Source organism: Mchenga conophoros, linkage group LG16 (genome assembly GCF_057382185.1).
Source record: "Mchenga conophoros isolate Kocher_MC1m ecotype Shallow Benthic linkage group LG16, M_conophoros_male_GT1.1, whole genome shotgun sequence".
In the NCBI taxonomy this organism is placed as follows: Eukaryota; Metazoa; Chordata; class Actinopteri; order Cichliformes; family Cichlidae; genus Mchenga; species Mchenga conophoros.
In genome coordinates, this window is record NC_140541.1 from 10,665,269 (window position 1) to 10,687,936 (window position 22,668).

Below are 22,668 nucleotides of genomic sequence, written 5' to 3' on the forward strand. Positions count from 1 at the left end.
ATCTTAGAGGAAACATAATACTTGGCAGAAATACAATAGCATAGCAGAACTTAGCAGAAATATTGTAACTTACCAGAAACATGATAACTTCTCAAAAATACAAGAATTTAGGAGAAATAGTATAAGATAACAGAAAGAATATATTTAGCCAAAAATACTTAAGCATTACAGAAACACTATGATTTAGAAAAATAGTACAACAGAGCAGAAATACTGTGATTTACCAGAGACACTGTGATGAACTATGAATATTGTAATTTTAAATCAATACTATGTTTTAGCACAAATACTATAATTTGACAGAAATACTATATTTAGCACAAATCTTATAAAATAGCATAAATAGTATGATTTAGCACAATAGTAATAACTTAAACAGAAAAATTGGAAAAGCAAAATGGACAGCTGAAAAAATGCTGAACATGCTAAGGGTCCCTCAAATATACTTGTTAAATGAAAAAAATTGGCAAAAAAAAATATAACAGCCACACAATCACAAATATGGACACATATGGAAACACACATGCACAGAGAGAGAGACACACACAAGATCCAATTCAGTCAACCAGTCTAAATATATTGAATTTGAATCTTACAATGAGATCATCCCATAAAAAGGCTTCCTCTCTCTCTCTCTCTCTCTCTCTCTCTCTCTCTCTCTCTCTCTCTCTCTCTCTCTCTCTCTCTCTCTCTCTCACACACACACACACACACACACACACACACACACACACACACAGAGAAGTAAGTTTCTAGCTCAGTCAAGCAGCCTTGGAGCTGCTGAATTTGAATCCACCAATCAGAGAGCCTGTGCACTTTTTCCCGCCAAAACAGGTGCACGCAGCACAGAGAGACACAGGATTTTTGCAGTCTATTTCTCATAATGACGACTCCCCTCAAACAAATGACCATTTTCGGAAACCCAGCAAAAATACCTACGTTTTGATGTATAATTTGTGGAAGTTGAGTGAAGATTGAGCAAGTAGCAAGAAGTTGTTCGGACATGAAGAGAAGACTGCAAAACCTTCAGTGGCACACTGGAAGCCAAGTGCATAGCAACCATAACAACGCATGTATTTTGTGAAAAATCACAATTTTGCAACTGAAAACTTTAAGAGGCATAAAGGTAAAACGGTAAAAGATTTGAAAAAGCTGAATCATACCTGAATAGCCCAATAATTTGAGAACATTTTAAAGTTTGAATGGTTGTTCTACGTGAAAATATGAGGAAGTAGTTAAGTTTCAGAAACAAGCAAATTTTAGCAGAATTGCAGAAGTTTCCCATTCATTTCAATGGGACAAATTAAGCTTAATATTTTAAAAAGTATAATAGTGAAAAATACCAAAAGACATAGCAGGAATTAGCAGAAATAGCAGAATATTTTAAAATTTGAACGGTGAAAATCGGCTGAAAATTGTGGAAGTAGTTAAGTGCCAAAAAGTGTACGGAAGTCCCAAGAGGAACTCAATAGTGTGGATGCTTAAAGCATCCACACAATTACCTGCTGAGCAGCAAACCAAAGTCATTAGGATCTGGAGTTTGTTAATGTCACACACAGTGTTGTGTCAGTCAACTTTGTGGATGTCGTTACTATTCTTTTGTGTGATTTGAAATTTTATTGACTTTTATTGACACGTTTAAACGTAACTTCTGTTGGCTTCATAAATAATATGCAGCATTTAAACACATGTAAGTCTAATTTGTGACTAACTGTGTAGCATAAGCAGTGCAGTATCACATTACAAGAGTCTGCTATACAGTGACGCAGTCTGCTGGTGGTGCTGGAGACAAGGCCGTCTTCGGAGCCAAACTGCTATTGTGCTAAGTGCCTTTTTTATGCAAGATAAATCATTCTTAAACGTGTGAACTTCCTGCGATGCTGCAGCGAAGCAGCCTCCTCAGCCTGTCAAACGCCTTTGCTTCATCCACAATCCCCCCGCCGTATCGCCGGGGACCTAATTCTGCCTGCAGGATGTGTGTGTGCTTAGGTTCGCCTGTCTTTGTGAGGACATTTTTCTCAGGTCCTCATTCCTTTATCAGGCTCTTTCAAGGTTAAGATGTGGTTTGAGGGATCAGTTCGGGGTCTAGGTTAAAGGTTCGTCTCTTTGGAAATGACTGTGCATCTTTGTGCTCTGCTATGTGAGAATCATCCATCTTCATTTACTTTAAACACGTGTCCTATATGCTCTACACATGTAAATCTTCAGTGCGGCGGTATTTGATTGGCTGCCTCCTCAGTGCTGAGACTGTGCCAGTGACACAAACAAAACCGATCTGTTCTGATGAGGCCTGCAGCAAAGGCAAACATTTTCACTGAAACTGCAAATATTGTCCAATCATCACATTTATAATTAAGATTTATGACTGCAGCGAGAAAAGTGTACATTTTGGAATTTAACTTTCGGCCTCCCTAAACCGCACGTCGTAGTGTGCGGTCATTAATGAAAAGTCATCGATATGATTGTGTCTCAATTAAAGCAGGATGTGTTGCGGGGCTCAGCTGGTTTCCTGGTGTCAGATGTGAATAATGGTGATTACTGCAGAGCAGAGTGGGCTGACAGAGAGAGAGTGAGGGCAACGTGTTCAGCATGTCAAACACTTTGAATCCTACATCAAAGATACAGTCTACTCCTGACAAATGCAGCTTCGAGATAGGACGACCTTTTATAGTCCTCTAAAGACACATACCCTTTTTTTCAACATATTTATAGAAATCATCATTCTTGTTGTTGGGTGATTTAAACATTACCTGCTTAATGAGTCCAAAGCACATGTGGGTCATTTTTCACATGTGTCAGTAATAATTACAGCCAGAAGGACCTTCTTTTCCCTCTATTGACTGCTGCTCTCATAATTTAAACACCAGCTCAGTGTAAAATGTGAAAAACCGAGGAAATGGAAATCTTGCTGCTGTTCTGACAGATGGAAACATGCCAGCACCAACATATAGGTCATTAATTAACCCACCAAAGATGAGCCTCAGCAGAGTCAGACCTCATTAAAGCACATCTAATATGCCACTGGAGTGCCACTAACTCTGGTTGCTGTTGTACACAAAAACACAAAATGTAAATAAAAGATGGAAGTAGCCCATTTGGAAGTTTCCTTACATTTGGCATTTTGTCCATTGCCATCTTTATATGTTGAAACTGGACGTAAGCAAGGAGTTGATCAGGCTGAGAGTCGACTAGTCAGTGATGAAGCAATGGCATAAAGTGCATCCTGCTTTAGAATCTATTTTACTCTAAATGGATCTTGAATTTACTAAATGAATGCCATGGTGTGTTCAGGAAGACTTTAAAATATCAATTGAAACTCTAAACTCTTTACAAATTTGTTTTCTAATGTCATTAATCATTGAACAATGAAGTCATACAAATATATAATTTCAAAACTACTTCCTACTTGACTTTTCAGATCTGAAGGTTAGGTCTATCTGAATTATCTCTGGTTTACCTTAACACTGACAAGAAAAAAAGCAAACTTGTTTTAAAGTCTTTCCCTTTATAAATTTAAATGTAGTTTATTTGCTTTCTGTTTCTTTTTCTGTTAGTCCAGATAAAATGACATCCCCAATAATGAGTTAAATTACCAAGAGCCAAAATGTTGCTCCGCACTTCCCCTGTGACACTAATTGGACCAGTGGAGGCTAGTTAGCATTGCTTGCTAACCTTCCCTTCCTTAGTGGCAGTGCATACTGGGGTCTCCAGCCATCAGTGACCCATAGCATAGTAAATTAGTAAAGAAAATAGCTGGCTGGTCCTTCGAGATCAAAATGTAATTTTCTTGAGTGTTCTATTTAAATGGCAGAATAATTAGATTACATGAATCAATAGAGTGCCATAAGCAGAGGCAAAATGCATTGATACACATTAAAAACACAGCTTATAGCTGTACCACCCTGAGCACACCCATCCCGTCTGATCTCAGAAGCAAAGGAGGGTCAGTCCCGCTTAGTATTTGGATGGGAGACCGCCTGGGAACACCAGGTACTGTAAGCTTGGGGTGGCTGTAGAGCAGGTCATCTGCTAATTGGAGAGTTTATGGTTTGATCCTTGGCTGCTCCAGTCTTTGACAAAATACTAACTCCAACTTGGTCTTTGATGCTTCTGTCATAGAGTGAATGTTATATTGAAAGCACTTAAGCATAGAAAAATGCTGACGTGAGTGACGCAAGTTGTATAAAGTGTATTGAGTGCTCCAGCAGAGTAGAAAAGCACTATGTAAGAATCCATTTACCGTTCAAAACCCAAACATTTCAACCAAGAGCTAAAACTTTAAGTTCTATACATATACGTTATGCAGTAAATGCAGCAAAGGGGGAAAATGTAACACATCGTCTTTGGATCATGTCTGCACAAAACCTCATTGCATCCTGGCTTATAGTTGTTGATATAGCTCAATGTGGACCAAAGTGGTGGGTTGACTGAAATTTATACTGAATAAGAAAAGCATAATTATAGAAACGGTCACAGTGGGTGTCAAGACACAGGAACAATGGTGCTGTTGTTGCTTTGCATGATTCCTGCTTGTAATTGGTATGGATGCAGCTGAAAAACCGGCCTGTCACACAGAAATGTGGGATTTGTTCAGCGTCACCGAGCGCTGTCAGTTTGTTCCTCTGATGTTCTCCGTGTGGCGTCGACAGCTCGGCTCAGCGCAGGGGTGGGAAACTGTTAATGAGCGAGATGCCGGCCCACTAACAACACACATAAAGTGTGTGTCTGTGTGCGTATTAAACAGCGAGAGAGGAGTTCATATCGCAGCTCTGTGTGTTTTCTAAGATTAGAAACTGCTGCTTAAGTGTCAGTATATGTGTGTGTACATGTGTGTGCTTTAAGCTTCTTTTCTTGGTAGAAAGTCAGCTGGGATTGGAGCATTTCTTCCTAATTGCCTAAAGATTTCTCTGCTCTTGCATCAACTTCTGGCTTAGTGATTCATTTCCAGTCTCAAGGATTTTTTTTGGACTTTGCCATGTTTCAAAGTCCTTAACTTCCTTTTTTTTTGTATTCCAGAGGTGGACTGTGACTGTGGCTTGGAGTGGATGGGCCCCTGTGTTCTCCCAGCCAATAATCCATCCCTCCATCTTACCGTCAGCCGGAGGAAAGATCTGATGACAGGACTGCAGAGAGTGGAGAGAAAAGACCCCCTGCTATGGCCAGTGGTACATATTGAATTTACTGTACTTTCTGAAGATAGGCCAACTTTGTTAGGCCATGTTTTTCTTCTGTGTGTGTGTGTGTGTGTGTTTTTTCCTTTTTTTGCAAGAAAGGAGAGAAAAAACTTTGCCAGGATTCTGTTGGGAAAGTTTCCCAGAGATAGCATAAATCCACGTGGAAGACAGTCCTCCTTGTTGAAGCCTTTTCTCCACGTTTGTATGCCTGATCTGTCAGTTACAGGGGATTGAAAGTATCAAAATAACTTCCTCTGACCATTTCTGAGTTCATCTTCTGTGACAGCAATACTCGGCTGTTTGACATATTTTGTCCCCAGTTGTGCTCTGCAGTCTCCTTTTGTTATCGTGAATGGATCTATTTTCTACAGCAGAATTTATCACAGGAGCCTTCAGGAACTCCTGCAGCTAAAACTTTGCTAAGTTAACACTCAAAGTGTGCCGGCTGATTCTGAAAGACTCGTTATAAAACACTTGTGAGCTTGGCTTAATACTTCGCTTTCTGTACAAGACAGTCACACTGGTAGCTTATTGAAAAGCAATATCGAATTTTGTAATACGAGCCATCCCCACACTTTTTAAAACCCTTTCCCAGAAAATATTACCTTCTCATTTAATGCAGTTTCATCCTGTATTGCATTCAATGTGTTTTGCTTGTCTCTGCTACAACAGCTGATGGTGTAGGCAACCTGGGTGCTGAGCAGAACCACATTAGTGTTCCTGTCGCTGATCATGGAGCCTGGGCCACGGCCATGAACAACCTGGGCATCATGCCCATGGGCATCAGCGGGCAGCAGCTGGTTTCAGGTACCTTCTACTCTCAACTTTACAAAATTTATTTCACTGGAAACCATCGATGGTTAATTATATTGAATATTTTTGTTGTATGCAAACTTTTTATTTGACTTAAGGATCAATGAAAGGATTACACCCTAGCAATTATCATCATCTTTATTACCCTTTATCCAGCCCATCATCATCATATATATATATATCCCAAGCTGATCCCAAGGATGGATATGAAGGTTGATTTAGGAATATTTTAAAGGGCTGGTTCTGTTTATTCAGAATCATATCCTTACCCTACAAACTTCCACTCTACATTGTCCAACTTGTGTTACTGAGGTTTCACCAATGAATTTTTTTGTCACACTGGTGATTGATTCTGTTCTGACACCCAGGTTCACAACATTTTCTGAACTGTTTAGATTACCAATAATTAAAAGTTCTTGGCTCATTTGTCTCATTCATTCAAAACAATTACTTCAAGTACAATCATGGAAATAAGGAAGCATGTTCTCATTTTAGCAGAATTTTAGCAGTGCAGCTCAGTGTTTTAACCCTATCACCTCTTATGTGAGAAAAAAACAACAGGTGGCCTGTTAACTAGCAGCACGTTCATGTTACGAAAACCTCGAGGATGGAGTTAAGTGGATTTTTTAAAAAGAGAGTAATTATATAAACACCTGTGAAATATCAGAAGTCGTCGTATTCGCTCTGTAAATATCATGGATATGTGACAGATGTTAAGTAAGGTGAATAAACTTATATGCTGCTCGATCATTTCTGGATCCAGGCCCTGTTTGTCCAATGAATGCATTGGTTTGTATTTGATTGTCTCAGTTTCAGAAGCTCTCAGCAACCATAAATCTGTGGATATGTATATTACAGGTCTTCATGTAGAAGGTACAAGGGCTGTATTGCTTCAGTTATTACTACTTAATGTTACCTAAAGAGACTCTCAAATTCTCCAGATGGAAATAAAATCACTCACCACACGAGGTAATGTTATGGTCCCACCACTTCCACCAGCACTAAAAAGGCTTGAGTCTGTAAGCCAGATAACAGCCTGTTATCTGGGCCCTGAGAAACAGACTGAACAGTGAGAAAAATTGGAGAAGTGAGTTTTGCATATCTGGTGCTGACTGGAAACAACATGAAAGTCAGGTTGATGTGAGGCAGTGGAAAAGAATCAATATGTTTTGATTAATGAGCAAAATCAAAAAGAGTTGAGAGAGTTGTTCTCTGGATACATCAAAATTACTGACCATGCCTTTCCATCACTAAACATTTACTAAACATTTCTTTAGTAAATCCCACGTTCTCCTGTGCTTAGAGAAAGTTTTGCACTCATACAAGCTGTTAGTACATCCTGTCCTTGCCGTGTTATTTCTTGGTAAAAGTAAAAACCTAGGTGTATCATTGAACTTTTTTTATTCAAGCCTGCATGTCCTGTGTTTGATTGTAACCTGGGGCTCAGAAATATCACTGAATCCGTGTGAATCAGTCCAAAACAAGAAAAACAGGGTGTGCACAAATGTGCACCATAGTTGGCTACAGAGGGGGACACGGGATGGGAACCATGTGAGGATTGTTGGAAGACCTGCGGCTCAGCGATGGAACTGGTTACTTGATAGGGAGAAAAGCAACCTGAAACGAATTTAGTCATTATTATTTATTTATTCTGGATGAAGCAGTTAGTCGGACCTGACCTGAACACATGTGCAAACATCTATCTTTTTTTGGTTTGTTTTGTTTTGACTAAATCAATGATGCATACATTTAGCATGAGGACACAATGACATTGAGAACGATGTCATATAATAACCTGCTACCCCAACAAACCCACCGAGCATGTCAGAACGATAGGATGTTTTTCTAGTATTTCATCCTTTGTGAAATTCTCTTTCACTTGCTTTAAAAAAAAATTTTGGCTTTTATTTAATCTGAAGAAATTTTTGGAAAATACTTGTATTTAATTCTGTTTCAGTAACAAATCTAAAACTTAAATGTAACTTCCTGACTGCTTTTATCACTTCTCAGCCAACACTAAATGTACCAGCCAGCACTGCTCTGCAGCCTTTCTTTGCTCTCCTATTACAGTTTTTTACAGACGCTAGGACACATTTCTCAATACTTAGGTCACGTTTGCAAAACTCCTCACACAGTGAGCACAACAGAAGTCTATGTAGGCTAAACTGAGGACCAGTTATCATTGTTTTGGCACAAAATGCATTCAATGACTACATCTCTCAAATTTCATGAATTATCTTCTCACTCAGACACAACAACTGCCAAAAATCTTTGTACGTACAGGACATTTTGCATGTGCTTACATACTGTTTTCAAAACTGTTATACTTATGGCCAAAACAATAACACAATGCAAAACTTGAAAAGACAGCAAAATCCAACAGCAATATTTTATTGAAACATATTTCCAATCTAAAAATGCAGTTTAACCAGCCACAGCTGATTCTCATTGTAGATGAACATCTACACAGATGTTACTCCTTCAATTTCATTACAAAAGGAGACAACTGCTGAATAGGTTTTGTGGTGATGTAAACATGGACCCAGCCAGAAATGGAGTGGAATAGCATTACTATTGTATGTGTATCAGTGGATGGTGTGTATACAAATTCTTGTATTTTGGGATTACTTAGTGCAAAAAAATAAAAATACATAAACAAATATTAACGAATTCTGCATGATGTCTGATTCATTCCAGTAACATATATTGAAATTATAAACAGAGATGTGTCCTTGTTTTACACAAGAAAACACTGTGTAATGCTACATGTTGTTAGTGTTTTTTAGGTCATTGTTTTGTGGGTGACAAAGTGTGTTTGTCGGCTGTCAACCTTTGCTAGTGTTCTGGAAGAATGAGTTTATTTGAGACCTGAATGAAGTGTTTTGGTAGTTGTAGTGCATTTTGAATGTGAAATGAACTGCTTTGCCAAGCTGACGGTCAGTTAGGAGGATTGTGTGAAGAGTTTTGCAAAAGTGACCTAAGTATTGAGAAATGTGTCCTAGCGTCTGTAAAAAACTGTAATTATCCCCCAACAGATTCTTCCTGTGAATCTTTGGAGCGTTCCTGGACCACAAAGCAGATATTAATCATTATGAACGCTGGACATTTTCTTATAATCTGTGTGTTGTTATAAGAACAGAGTGCTTCTTGCATCAGCAGGCAGAAATTTTCCAGATATATCAAACTGTGACACTTTGCTAAAGAGGGCAGGGCTGGAAAAAGCATTCGTCTCAATATAAACTGAAACATCTGGACATAATAAATACTGCTGTTTTGTTCTCTCTTTTTTTTCTTCTTTTTTCATATGTAAACCATATACCTCAAAAAGTGCCCGGCGGACTATGAAGTGTAACCAGAGAAATATATGCAAGGCCACAACTAAAAACTGAGCTTTCTGTGTCCCTCAGCAGGGTGTACAGTGTGGCTGTGCTCCAGACTAACCGCTCTCACTTGTTATTTCAACTAAAACTACACTAAGTTCTGTGTCTAGCTGCTCTGTTTCGTTTTCTCTTTCTCTGGGCTTAATTTCACCTCAGGATCTATTTACGAAATTGTCTTTCTGAGACGTGGGGATTTGTCTGAGCTTTATGGTCGCATGTGTGTTACCATGTAAGAGCTGTCGTTGTATAAGTGCTGCATTGTGGGGCTTTAATATGTGAGCACGTGGGGAGATTTGTTGAGTTGTTGTTTGTGTGTGTGTGTTAAGTCCAGAATAATTGAATGCATGGATTTAACTGAGTGAAGCCACAATGAGGAGAGAGGAGCTGTTGTAGGGAGGGACAAACAGCATCATAGCAACCAAATTCCTGTGGATCCGAGTGGAAATATTAAAATGATGACATGCTCTTTCACTCTGATGATGTGATGAGACTACACCTCTGGCAACATCTGCAGCTCTCTTCCCTTGTTAAACTACAGGGAGGGAGGGAACGTTTAGGTAATGAAAGGCGGACAGAAAAAAAAGACGGATGAGTGGATCAGATATGTGTCTTTTGAAGGGTCATACCACAGAAACATGTGTTTCTGCTTTCATACGTTTCTAGGAGGTGCTGATAGTATTCAGAGACTTTATTTAAAGTAATAAAATAGTATGTGTGTGTGGATCTGAGTTTACTTTGTGTTTTATTGTGAAGTTTAGTTCCTCATGTGGCTCCCCTTTGTTCTTTTCCCCACCCACATCTCTGCCTCATTTCAGTTCATCTTGTGCCCTTTTATCTCTCTTTGGTGTGTATGTTTCATCTGTGTTCTCTCAGTCTGCTTTGGTGATTTCTTGATAGTAGTTTGGATTTTTGCAGGTTGTTTGTTTGACCCTATATAAAAAGACCACTGCAGGACAAAGCACGCGGAGCCTGTGACATCACATAAGTGGACCTGATGAATTTAGAGAAGACTTAAAGATTGCTGGGCCCAGTGCAGCTGGTGGGCGAACCAAATTTCCTGCTGTGTATTTGAGCAGCTTAAACCAAGAATTATTTATAAATTAGTTTGGACTTAACTTGAGTTACAGTTACAGTGAGAATCAACAGAAGCAATGCCTGAAACAAAAGTAAATGACCATTGATGCTGCATCATTTCACATTTTGTGTTATCTGTACAAAATAAACAGAATCCTGTAAGAACCTGATGCCCTCTCGTCGTCTCGTCTCCTTATACGCCCACAGTGTCACAATGCAACATTAAGCAAAAGGTGCAAAGGCCAATCTTCAAGACTAAAAATAAAGCAGGTAAACTTTCCTAACTGCAGCTTCTGTCGTTCTGTGTTATAAGAAGCAAACTTTAATGTTAATCCTGCTAACCCTAGCTATTGCACAGATGTAATGCAGTTAAAAAAGTCCAGAATCTAAAAAGTATATATATTTAAGTTTATTACAAGTACCAACACTTTGAACTAATATGCAGAGTCATTTGTTATGATATTGTAAAGTATTGGAAACATGTGTGAAACCTGGACCCATTTGTTAAGGGCTAAAAACGAGGCCATGTAGGTCAGAGCTCCAGTGTGATTTGTGTTAAGATTACAATTAGGATACATTTAAATGCTCACTTTTCATTGTATGGGTGTGTCGTGACTGATGAGCTCTCACCTTGATGTTAATCACAGCCAGATGTTTCGCAGCACGGTCAATGCTACGCGTTTCTGTCAGTGGTTCCAGTGTATAGTACTAAATAAGCACAGTTAAAGGCACGATCACTGTTTTTCTACTGTCAGAGCCTGTCTTTTTACTTCATGGCTCTGGTTTTAATTTTTTTCAGTTACTAGTGTGTGTGTGTGTGTGTGTGTGTGTGTGTGTGTGTGTGTGTGTGTGTGTGTGTGTGTGTGTGTGTGTTTGTTTTTCTTCCTTATATTCCTTCCTCTGTTTCTGAGTCTGGCAGTCGCAGCAGAGCTCTCAGCCAGAGAAATGAACCTGGCTTGAATCACTTTGGCTCCTGGAGGAAAAGCTATGAACAAAACCAGCCTTTTGTGATTATGATGAATGTGTGGCAAGGAGATGTGTAATTTACCTGTCGAGGGTATCGCAGATGCCGTTTTAATGAGTTTTCCTAAGACCTGAAGAATCTCTGAATGCATCTTGGCTCTATGTGGTCAGATTAATGGAGGATTATCTCTCAAGTGTTTTTTTTTTCTTTTTATAAGCCTCAAGATGTGTAATAAAGAGTACATGAAGCATTTTTCTCTTTGCTAAACAAAATGTGTTTTACCCTGCAGCACTCGGTGTGATCTAATGCTGAGTACAAATTAGTATATGTCTGGAATTATTAGCATTGTGCTGACCAAAGATTACCAGCATAAAGGCCATTTTTCTCCAAGAAATGCTTTTATGAGGCTTTTATGTGGAGGGTTTATCTAATAATCAATCAAATGTATTATTTATTGAAGGATGTGAAGCACCAGGCCACATCACTCCCTTTGTGCAAATCTCAGCTTGAGCTCAGCAGCGTGGGGACTGACAAAATCTAAGGAGTAGTATTCATCTTCTGGAATGCTCTCCAAAACTGTCCTCATCCTTCCAAAGTCTGAATCTTTGTCAGTTCCATATGTAACACACCCATCCTCATGAATATCTGCTGCAGGCTGATGGCCCTATAACAAGATATTTCAACCTGCATTTGGGAGACAGACACTCTCTCTACTTTTAAGATTAGGTGTAAAACTTTCCTTTTTGCTCCCTACTACAGCTCCTCTCTCCACACTGTGTATTTCATCCCGTCTTCCTCCCCTCACCCCCAACCGGTCATGGCAGACGGGCGCCCCTCTCTGAGCCTGGTTCTTATCTTGACTGTTGTTGTGATTTGGTGCTATATACATTTTTTTAATTGAAATTCATCAAAAGACCTTTATCTACTTGTGAATGGAAAGAAAAACAATCTAAAACAAATGAATAAGAGCATCACTTACCTTATCTGAGAGGCACAAAATATTTGATGAATATATATCATCTAACATTTTAGCATCTAATCAATCCTCTGTCATCTTGGTCATTTGGAGGCAGAAGTGACGAGCCGGTGGAGTGTAAAGTTATCGGCTAACACTTGCAAACTGAAGTAGTTGCCTTCATGTATGGTATAGATGCAAAGAGGCAGATATGTAATAAATAGTGTTGACTAACATACAAATGAGTTGGCTACTGTAAGGAAGGACAAAAATGGAGACGCTTCATTGCTGCCCTAACTTATGAAAATGACTTGTCAAAAGCATAACTTTTGGCTGGGTGCAATTAACCACAGGTAAGCTCTCAACTAGCAGAGGTGAAGCCTCTGCTAGCACCTGGGTATGGTCACCTGGCATCCATCTCTTGGGAGTGAGATGCTTTTAGAACCGGACTCATTTCAGCAACCACAGGGTTTGGCACATTTGTTTTAAGGGATTTGCAATGCCTATTTTCTACAGTTGACAGGCTAACAAACCCTCCTGTGTCAGTGGCAGCTGAACTTCATTCGACCATGGCCTGCAATGACTTTGCCAAATTCTTCACAGAAAAAATCCAAGAAATTAGACAAGCAATTGGTACATCAACAGCAGATCCAGGATATGTACTGTGTCCACCAAAAAACTGTTTAAACACCATGAAACAGTTTCAACCTATTAACAGCAAAGACCTGGAGGACATCTTAGGTAAACTGAACTCCTCCTCCTGCTGTTTAGATGTCCTGCCAACAAGTTTTTTCAAAAAGGTCTCAAAGACTTTAGAGTCAGACCTGTTACAGATCGTCAACTTTTCTTTATTATCAGGTGTGTTTCCAGAATCACTAAAAACTGCTGTAATCAAACCTATACTGAAAAAGGACAATCTTGACAAGACACAAATGAACAACTACAGGCCGATCTCAAATCTCCCATTTTTAAGTAAGATCATTGAAAAAGCAGTTTTTCAACAGCTCAGTTACTTCTTAAAACAGAATAATTGCTACGATGCCTTCCAGTCAGGTTTTAGACAGAACCACAGCACTGAAACCGCTCTGACCAAAGTGTTTAATGACATATGTCTGAATACAGACAGTGGAAAAATGTCAGTCCTAGTTTTACTGGATCTCAGTGCAGCATTTGATACAGTTGACCACAACATATTACTCAAACGACTGGAGAACTGGACAGTTCTTTCAGGAACTGTACTAAACTGGTTCAAAACATACTTAGAAAACAGGAAATACTTTGTATCAATAGGTAACTTCACATCTGAGCAGACAAGTATCACATGTGGAGTTCCCCAAGGTTCCATCTTGGGACCCCTTCTGTTTAACATCTACATGCTCCCACTGGCACAGATTATAAACAACAACAAAATAAACTATCACAGCTATGCAGATGACACACAAATATATATCACAATGTCACCAGGAGACCGAGGCCCTGTGCAGGCTCTTGGTAAATGCATTGAGGAAATCAATGACTGGTTGTGCCACAATTTTCTCCAGCTAAACAAAAACAAAACTGAGGTAATAGTCTTTGGCGCCAAAGAAAAATGATTACAGGTCACCAGAGAACTTCAATCTATACATCTAAAAACCACAAACCAGGCGAGAAATTTGGGTGTAGTGATGGATGCAGACCTAAACTTAGAAAAACACATTAAGACAATAACAAAGTCAGCTTACTATCACCTCAAGAATATTTCAAGGATAAAAGATCTGATGTCTCAACAGGACCTGGAAAAACTAGTCCATGCATTCATCTTTAGTAGGCTTGATTACTGTAACAGCATCTTTACAGGTCTACCTAAAAAATCAGTCAGACAACTACAGCTCATTCAGAACTCTGCTGCTCGAGTCCTCACTAAGACCAAAAAAGTGGACCACATCAGTCCAGCTCTGAGGTCTTTACACTGGCTGCCTGTCCGTCAGAGGATAGACTTTAAAGTTCTGATGCTGGCCTATAAAGCTCTAAATGGTTTAGGACCAAAATACATCAATGACCTCCTGACCCAGTATGAACCTTCCAGATCCCTCAGGTCATCTGGATCCGGTCTTTTATCAGTTCCCAGAGTCAGAACCAGACACGGAGAAGCTGCATTCAGCTTTTATGCTCCTTATATCTGGAACAAACTCCCAGAAAGCCTCAGATCAGCTGAAACACTCAGTTTATTTAAATCCAGGTTGAAGACTCACCTATTCTCAGCTGCATTTGAATAAAGCACAAAATCCACACTTTTAAGCTTAAATTTCAAAACTTACATTTAACTACTGATTTTATCTACTGTTCTGATTTTATCTGTTTTGATTTTATATACTGTTTTGTTTGTTTGTTTGTTTGTTAATTAGTTAGTTAGTTTTTTTGCTTGTTTTAATCAATTTTAAATCATGCTTTTTATTTGTTCTTGTTTCTAATGTCTCTGTAAAGCACTTTGAATCACCTTGTTGTTGAATTGTGCTATACAAATAAACTTGCCTTGCCTTGCCTTGCCTATGAGGAAAGAAATGTGAGCGGTTTGAGAATACCATTGGTAATTTTATATTTTTCCCTTTATCCCAAGCTAACTGAAGCGCCTCACTTCCTGTGCTTCCTGTGAGCTGCTGATTGTTTCCAACGAAGGCTTGCAGTGTGCTGAATGTTCAGACCGGCAGGAGTAAAAGCCTTCGCACTAAATCACTGGTGCATTCTATCAATCCTCTGTACAAAGCAGGAAAAAAAGAAACGTTTATTTTTTATTGAATTTCTGTAAGGGACGTTTGTCCTTTCCGAGTGTGACAGCTTCCCTCGCCTGTAATCTGAATCACTTTATTTTCTGTGGTGTTGTGGCTGTGTGGGCAGCGGTGGGGTGGTGGGGGTGATTTTCTGCTGACGGTTTGTTCCTCCCGCTCCCTTGTTATTGCAGTGTTGAAGATAGGAACATGCAATGCTGCTCCGCCCTCCTCCAACCTGCCTGTTCTATTTTCACCCAGACAGCTGAAGCATTGCTCCTGTCGCCTCTGTCCTCTCACTGTTTATCTTCCCCCTTCTTCCTCACTTTCTCTTTGTCCTAGAGAACAGAGATTTTCTTCTTCCCTCTCTCTCTCCTCTCCTCCCTTGCGCTTTTCCCATTAGTACACTCGAGATGATATTTTCTTGTCCTTTTCCAAGGATCCAGTCCCCAGTTTTTCTTTTATCTCTTATCTAGGGAGTGATGGTTTATACTTCCTTTTTCTTTTTTAACTAATTTCCTTTTCTCTTCTGCATATGCGGTTGATGTTGTATATACGAGCTCTTGTTATGACCACTAATCGGGTTTTAACGGTAACAACCTTCCAGCCATCTAAGTCCCAGAGTCCTAATGAATTCAACAATAGTCAAAGGAGCTTGGAAAGAAAGCGACAGTCACACATGACCTGGATAACTAAGAACCTACACAGAAACCTCAACAATAACAGTTTTATTGGTTCTTCAACAGGATTTAAAAATGTTAAAGTGCAATTATAACCCAATAATGCTTTTGTTTTCTCCTCTCACAAAAATGGGTTATTGTCCGATTTAGCTCACTTTCCTCTATAAATATGCCCTGTTTCTCTATAAATAAACCATCCACTGGTTTAATAACGGCCCTTAAATATACCAACTCTTGGTACTGAATAAACCATTCCCCTGAATAGTTTGGCGGTGCCAATGATGGTAACTATGAGCGTTTGAAAAGGGAATTTATTCATGTGGAAACTCCAGTTCAGGACCAACTTGTGAGGCAATCACTGAGGTGTAAGTGAAGCATTGCAAATGTACAACAGCGGCATCACAATACCCATATATTCATAATAATAACAGTGATATTTAAAAATAAAGCACAACAATATGAAGTCAAATGTGTCTTCTTCACACATTTAGACTTTTCAATATTTTCCTATTTAGACCTTGGATGGTCTAAATTACAGTGTCACTGTCAATTACAGTGACAGAGAATTTCCTCTGGGGAGGATTGCTAACAAAAGTTGCTGAAATGTGTCTTTCACAGCCACAAATGTAAACGTTGTGATGATGCTAGAACAAGTCACTGAATTTAACCTCTGCTCACCGTGAATGTCTTTACAAAACATTACATCATTCCATTCATTGGATAGATGTTATATCTCTCACCAACCAGCACACACACCATCCCTAGAGACATGGCGCTAGCATGACTGAAATCAGACTATATCATTCTTTACGTACTGGAAAAGAAAGTATGAAAAATTATGGTTTTTGTTGTGTAATCTGTTGTTATTCTGTCATGCAGATTCTCTGTGTATCCAGAGATTCGACCCTGGGCTGGGACTCATTGCACCCATAAACCCCATGATAGCAGGAATCAGCCTGGTCCCCCCTCCACCCGTTCCCCCCGACATGCCCGTCATCAAGGAGATCATCCACTGCAAGAGCTGCACTCTCTTCCCTCAGAACCCTAGTAAGACTGTACTTTAATGTAGAACCGATAAACTTTACTTGAAAACTTTTAGGGGTGTGACTTTTGCAGTAAAGGTAGACAGCAAAATCAGGCTAGTAAAAGTAAACTGATTAGCTCAAAGGTACAGTCAGTAATGTTTATATACTTATTTAATAGAAAAAAGTCCAGAAGTTGTCTCCTTCAACAAAGAAGCAAAAATGTGAAAGAGGCAATGCAACAAGCATTTTTGAATTCTCTTCCTCCTCATCTCAAGCTCCATCTTTTATATAATGATAATAATGAGCTGGCTAAACAACAACAGCTGTTTATAACACTTTGCCAGCTAATGTTACACTCGAGTGTCCAAAGAAATGACGCTTTCCTCTCATAAACAGTTTGATTACATTCTCAGACCATATGAGAGTTTATTCGCTACATGTCCAAGTCCAATAACGTTAGCTCGACTTCAAAGAAAGTTTCACTAATGCCGACTGACAGCAGTTAACACTGTCAAAAACAGCAGAGCTTACCAACAGAAAAGTTTCGGATATCCTCAACAACTCACCTCAGTATCACTGTATCCAGAAAAATATGCATTGACACGTATTGACAGCTGAGGTAAACAGCAGGCTGAGAGCGTACACTAAACAACAGATGAAAGGCAACAAGAGTTGTTTGTCCTACAGCAGCCAACATAGTTAGAATTATGTAGCAGAATTTGAAGTGGTTAAAAAACTGAATTCAGTTGACTGCAGTCTGCTCATATCTAGTGGTGAGACTTTACAGGCTGTAACTTAGGTAATTAGCATAAATGTGAGATGGAATCTATTTTAATATTAGATGTTATTATTTAAATGTTGTTGTTTTTTTTTTCTTTTTAATTGCTCAAACTTGACATAAAAGTCAATACTTTTCCTCTTTAAACTGCAGTGTAGCAGGAGAGCCGTGGATGATATGGCCATATAATCATGTAACCGGTCCTTTTATTGTGCCTCAGACCTTCCTCCTCCCTCGACACGGGAGCGCCCTCCCGGCTGTAAGACAGTATTTGTGGGGGGTTTGCCAGAGAACGCCACAGAGGAAATCATCAGGGAAGTGTTTGACCAATGTGGGGAGATCACCGCCATCCGAAAGAGCAAGAAGAACTTCTGCCACATCCGCTTCAGTGAGGAGTTCATGGTAGACAAGGCTATTTACCTGTCAGGTGAGCACTTTTCTTGGGAAATACAATGCCTCAAGTTTGCAGTTCGGATATTGTTTTCATTTGTTTGTCTTGGTTTGTTTTTTTTTTGTTGTTGTTGTTTTGATTTTTACAAAGCGGGCCATATTGGGATAAAAAGGTAGTTGGCTAGTTATCTGTTAATGCTAGCTTTGGCTGAGTAGCTTGGTTTGCTTGGTGTATCCATAGTTTGGAGTGAAAGGCTAATGAAATGCTAGCTAAAAACAATTGTGTTTTTAATAAAATGTACTCAGAATAACAGCAGATCTGCTAGTGTGTGTTTTAGTACAGCTGCATGCTAAACAAGATGATGTAGCACCTAGCTATCATTATCTATTAAGTTGACCGCTCTCTTGTTATGCATAACTTTCAGCTTTATTATAATTTTTCATTGCTTAGTTATATAAAATTCACCTTCAGGTAGTTGTCATAAAGAAGAAAAGTAGTATAGACACCACAATTGATTTTGTGGATTGTTTCTACTTCTACTGTTAAACTAGATATTATAAGAGAGGGTGAGAAGAGCTTATTTTTAGGCCCAGTCTAAGGTGGATATTTAAGGAACTGTATTTTTCATAATTCTTCATCATCTTCATGTTTCACCCTAATGATTTTCTGCCTGGCAGATCAAATCTAATGACATGCCTCTACCTGTTGTAGAAAATGCCTAAATATAATGGTGTTACCTTCTCCTCTTCAGGGTATCGGATGCGTATCGGATCCAGCACTGATAAAAAGGACTCTGGGAAGATCCATGTAGACTTTGCCCAGGCCAGAGATGACCTTTATGAGTGGGAGTGTAAACAGCGCTTACTGGCCAGAGAGGAAAGACACCGCCGCAAGATCCACGAAGACAGACTGCGGCCACCATCTCCCCCTCCGATTGTGCACTACTCTGAACACGAGGTAGCACTGTTAGCAGACAGACTAAAAGGTGAGCACTGGCAATGAGTTTGCAGAGAAAGTGTCATTAGCTTTGCATTGAGAAAGTAATTTCCATCACTATACGACAAGTTTACTGTGCCACAAACTTAGCAGATCAACTGATCTCATTGCTAACTCATATCAGGTGATGAGTCAGCTCTTGATGCTTCTAAAGGGCAAATTTCACACACATGCACACAGAAAAACAACCCCTGCTCCTCCTTTAAAGGCTGTATCCAAATTAATTTTGGTGTGCTGGCAAGGGCAGGAACCCAAAGACTGCAGAGGCCAGCACAACCATGAGCTTGATCACTAATGTGACAGGGTTGGACCGAATCTGTTCAAGGTTTTTGTGGTTTGGGTCAGGTGGTCTCTGATGTGTTTCAAAGCGGATTTGTAGGTCACAGATAACAACGCTTTTAATTTGATTGGCAACACATCTGTTGCTGTGTGTGTGCGTGTGTGTATAATCTCCTGCTTAGGTCACTTGCTGTGATACCCAATAACATGCATGAATTAATTGTCCAGGAAGCTGCACAATTATTGATATTCTTCATCCCCCCGTTTGTAGCCACTGATAAACAACTGTGTTTGATGGCAACAGTATAATGCAGGCAAACAGTGCGCAAACACAGGGGAAACACTCAAAGACTGTCCAAGAAGCCATGTTTGCATCAGCCTGTATAGGGATTTCTTGTTTTACAGCAGTGTTTTGTGTGTTGTTGTAAAAACTGCAGTTATTACTCAGCAGTTCTCAGAGAGCTCTGGAGTGACATAAGAAATAGGTTTTGTGACAACAGAGTATCAGATATTTTTTTAAAGGGAGAGAAATAAAAGCAACTGGAGAAGTGGGATTTTAGTTATTAGATTTTCAAGTGTTTATCAAAGATGTCTGCACAGACTGTGAGCTCTCCGCATTCAGTCATCAGTACAAACACTGTGAACAATAAAGGAGACAAACACGATTGAGATGGAGCAAGAACTGCTAAATAAAAGCCTTACCAGAGTTCTCAACAGTGCAAAATAAAACAAAACAGTTGCGCTTTTTTTATGTGTCTTTACCTTTCTCATTAACTTCAGTGGCTTCCTGCTTATTTCTTCTTTTCATGCTTCTAGCAGCTATAATCCAGTAAGATATGCATTATTAAGTAAGCCATTGTAGGATTCTGGAATTCGTTTACAGATTTAATCGAGTCATAAATACATCGTTTTAGGCCCTGTGTTTCCTCTGGAAAGGAAGAAAGAAGATGACTTCTCTGACTTCTTGTACAGCAAAAAACACAACCTCTTATAATTGTCAGACTCTAAGCTGTTTTTTTATGGCAGCAGCAACACAATATGAAGCTTGGAGCTAAATACTGATGTTGATGTTTAACAAACATACTTTGGATGCTAACATTATCTAAAGCAGCGGTCCCCAACCTTTTTTGCGCCACGGACCGATTTATGCCCGACATTATTTTCACGGACGGCCTTTAAGGTGTCGCGGATAAATACAACAAAATAAAACTAGTACCGGTACCAAAAAAAGAAGGTTTATTCATAACACACGTGAAAAGACCCAGGAAAACCGAGTTAACGATAAAAACGATAACAAAATAACGCTGAAAACCGATAAAAACCCTGAAAACCATACATTTCACACCTGAGCCTCAACTCTCACGGCCCGGTACCAAACGACTCGCGGACCGGTACCGGTCCGAGGCCCGGGGGTTGGGGACCGCTGATCTAAAGTACCTGTGATGCTGCAGTATTTGTCTTTTTTTCCAAGTTGTATAATAAGATATCCATCAGTTCATTTTGCCGACCATTTCAAAGTCGCAGGATCCTCCCAGCTGTCATAGATGAAGTGTGTGTGTCTATGTGTGCGCTGGTGACTGGAGTAGAAGTCAGATGATCACCAAATTTATCACAGACATAAAGATACTTGGATTGAGCCATGCTGTTAGCATTACTTGATAAAAAAAAAACTGGACTAGCTTGAACATACAGTACACAACACCTGGTTACAATGAATGCAAATGTGCTTTCCTGGTCTTACCACTCTCACAGGAAGTTGGTGGACATTTCACTTGTAGCATGTGGCTAATGTTGAGAAAAGGTCCATTTTCATCCAAAATTTGATTTTTTTTTTCTAAGTCATTGGGGGGGAAAGTGACACCAAAGAACAAAGGTAAAATGCAAGTATAAAAATGTGTGACTGTAGGTAAATTGTGGGTAAGATGAAGTAAAGCTAGCAGCAACAAACAGAAAGATAGATTACTATATAAAACAAGAAATAACCAAAGCAACAATCCAAAAACCTTTGACACATGCTGAAGTTTCCTCTGTTATCTTTCCTCAACTGGCAAACCCTGCGTGTTGAAGAATCACACTGAGTGCATACCCAGTGTGGTACAATGTAATGAGAAGGGTTTCTGACCATATATATATAATATCCTTCCATCCATCCATCCGTCTTATCACGCTTATCCAGGGCCGGGTCACAGGGGCAGCAACCTAAGCAGAGAAGCCCAGATGCCCCTCTTCCCAGCCACCTCCTACAGCTTTTCCGGGCTACACCAAGACATTCCCAGGCCAGCCGAGAGATAATCTCTCCAGCGTGTCCTGGGTCTGCTCCGGGGGCTCCTCCCGGTCATTACCCACAGCTCTTGGCCATAGGTGAGGGTAGGGACGTAGATCAACCACTAAATTGAGAGCTTCGCTTTCAGACTCAGCTCTCTCTTCACCACAATGTACCGAATAGCGTCTGCATCATTGCAGCTGCAGCACCAATCCGTATATATAATATTTATTGTTATATTAACAGAAAATGTGGTGAGAATGCAGTTCAGATGTTGTGTTTGAGTAAAATTTAGCAATCCTTGGTTTGATCTCAGATGTTTCCCATGCTTGACACCAAGTATTTTTTCCAAGCTGTTTTAAACCTGAGTAGAAATGTGCTCCATAAAAGAACGAATCGTGACAATGAATAATTCAGGAGACATTTGAAAGAAAGGTAAAGTCCTCGTTATGCTTCCCTTTTAAAATCAGCCCAGTTTTACTACAGGAGTTACGTTTTTCAAGCCCCCATTTATCTACTGTGTAATGGGATTAATACCACGGACCACTCCCTTTCTTTCTGTACTGTTGCAAACCTGCACCCACCTGCTCCTTCTGCACGTGAGGAGAATTGATGGGAGAGGATGAAGTGTGGGGCTGAGTTGGCAGTGGTTTTGATAAGTGAGAAGTGAGCAATGAGGGGTGTTTGCTGTGAAGGTCACTCTCCTCCTCCTCCTCGTCCTCTTCCACCTCCTCCGTGTTGCCTCCACTCTGCTGTGGCTAATTCTTGTCTCCAGTGATTGAAAGTGTTGCATATTTACAGTAAAAGGCTGTAAATGTTCTCTGTTTATAAAAACAGCGGCGCTGGAATCACTTGCAATTTAGTGCAATTTAATCACATTCAGATCCAGCGCACTGCTTATTACTGTTATTGCCTTCATGCATTGTGATGACCTTCATGTTGTCTCAGATTGAGCAGGCAAACTAAACATTAGCATCTAGTGTTATTGTTATATTTTCTGTGTTTCGACCTAAACCCATCTTTAATGTGCGGTCAGATCCACTGCAGGCATCATTTAAATAAAGCATGAAAGAGAAGAAAGTCAAAATCTTGACTGTAATAACTCCCACACCCACACAAAAAGAAATAATAACATCACCTCATGTCGTACTG

General features: G+C 39.7%; 1 protein-coding gene across 3 annotated transcripts in view; it reads left to right on the forward strand.

Annotated features, from left to right (window-relative positions):
• Positions 1-22,668, forward strand: part of enox1 (ecto-NOX disulfide-thiol exchanger 1) — a 144,954-nt gene that overhangs the window by 89,606 nt on the left and 32,680 nt on the right. For all 3 annotated transcript variants that reach the window (XM_085249109.1, XM_085249110.1, XM_085249108.1), the window contains exons 3-7: positions 5,017-5,165; positions 5,847-5,981; positions 16,664-16,831; positions 17,808-18,014; positions 18,730-18,963. In XM_085249109.1, coding sequence (XP_085105235.1) covers positions 5,156-5,165; positions 5,847-5,981; positions 16,664-16,831; positions 17,808-18,014; positions 18,730-18,963 — 754 coding nt within the window. In that variant the 5' untranslated portion in view covers positions 5,017-5,155. The remainder of the gene's footprint in view (positions 1-5,016; positions 5,166-5,846; positions 5,982-16,663; positions 16,832-17,807; positions 18,015-18,729; positions 18,964-22,668) is intronic.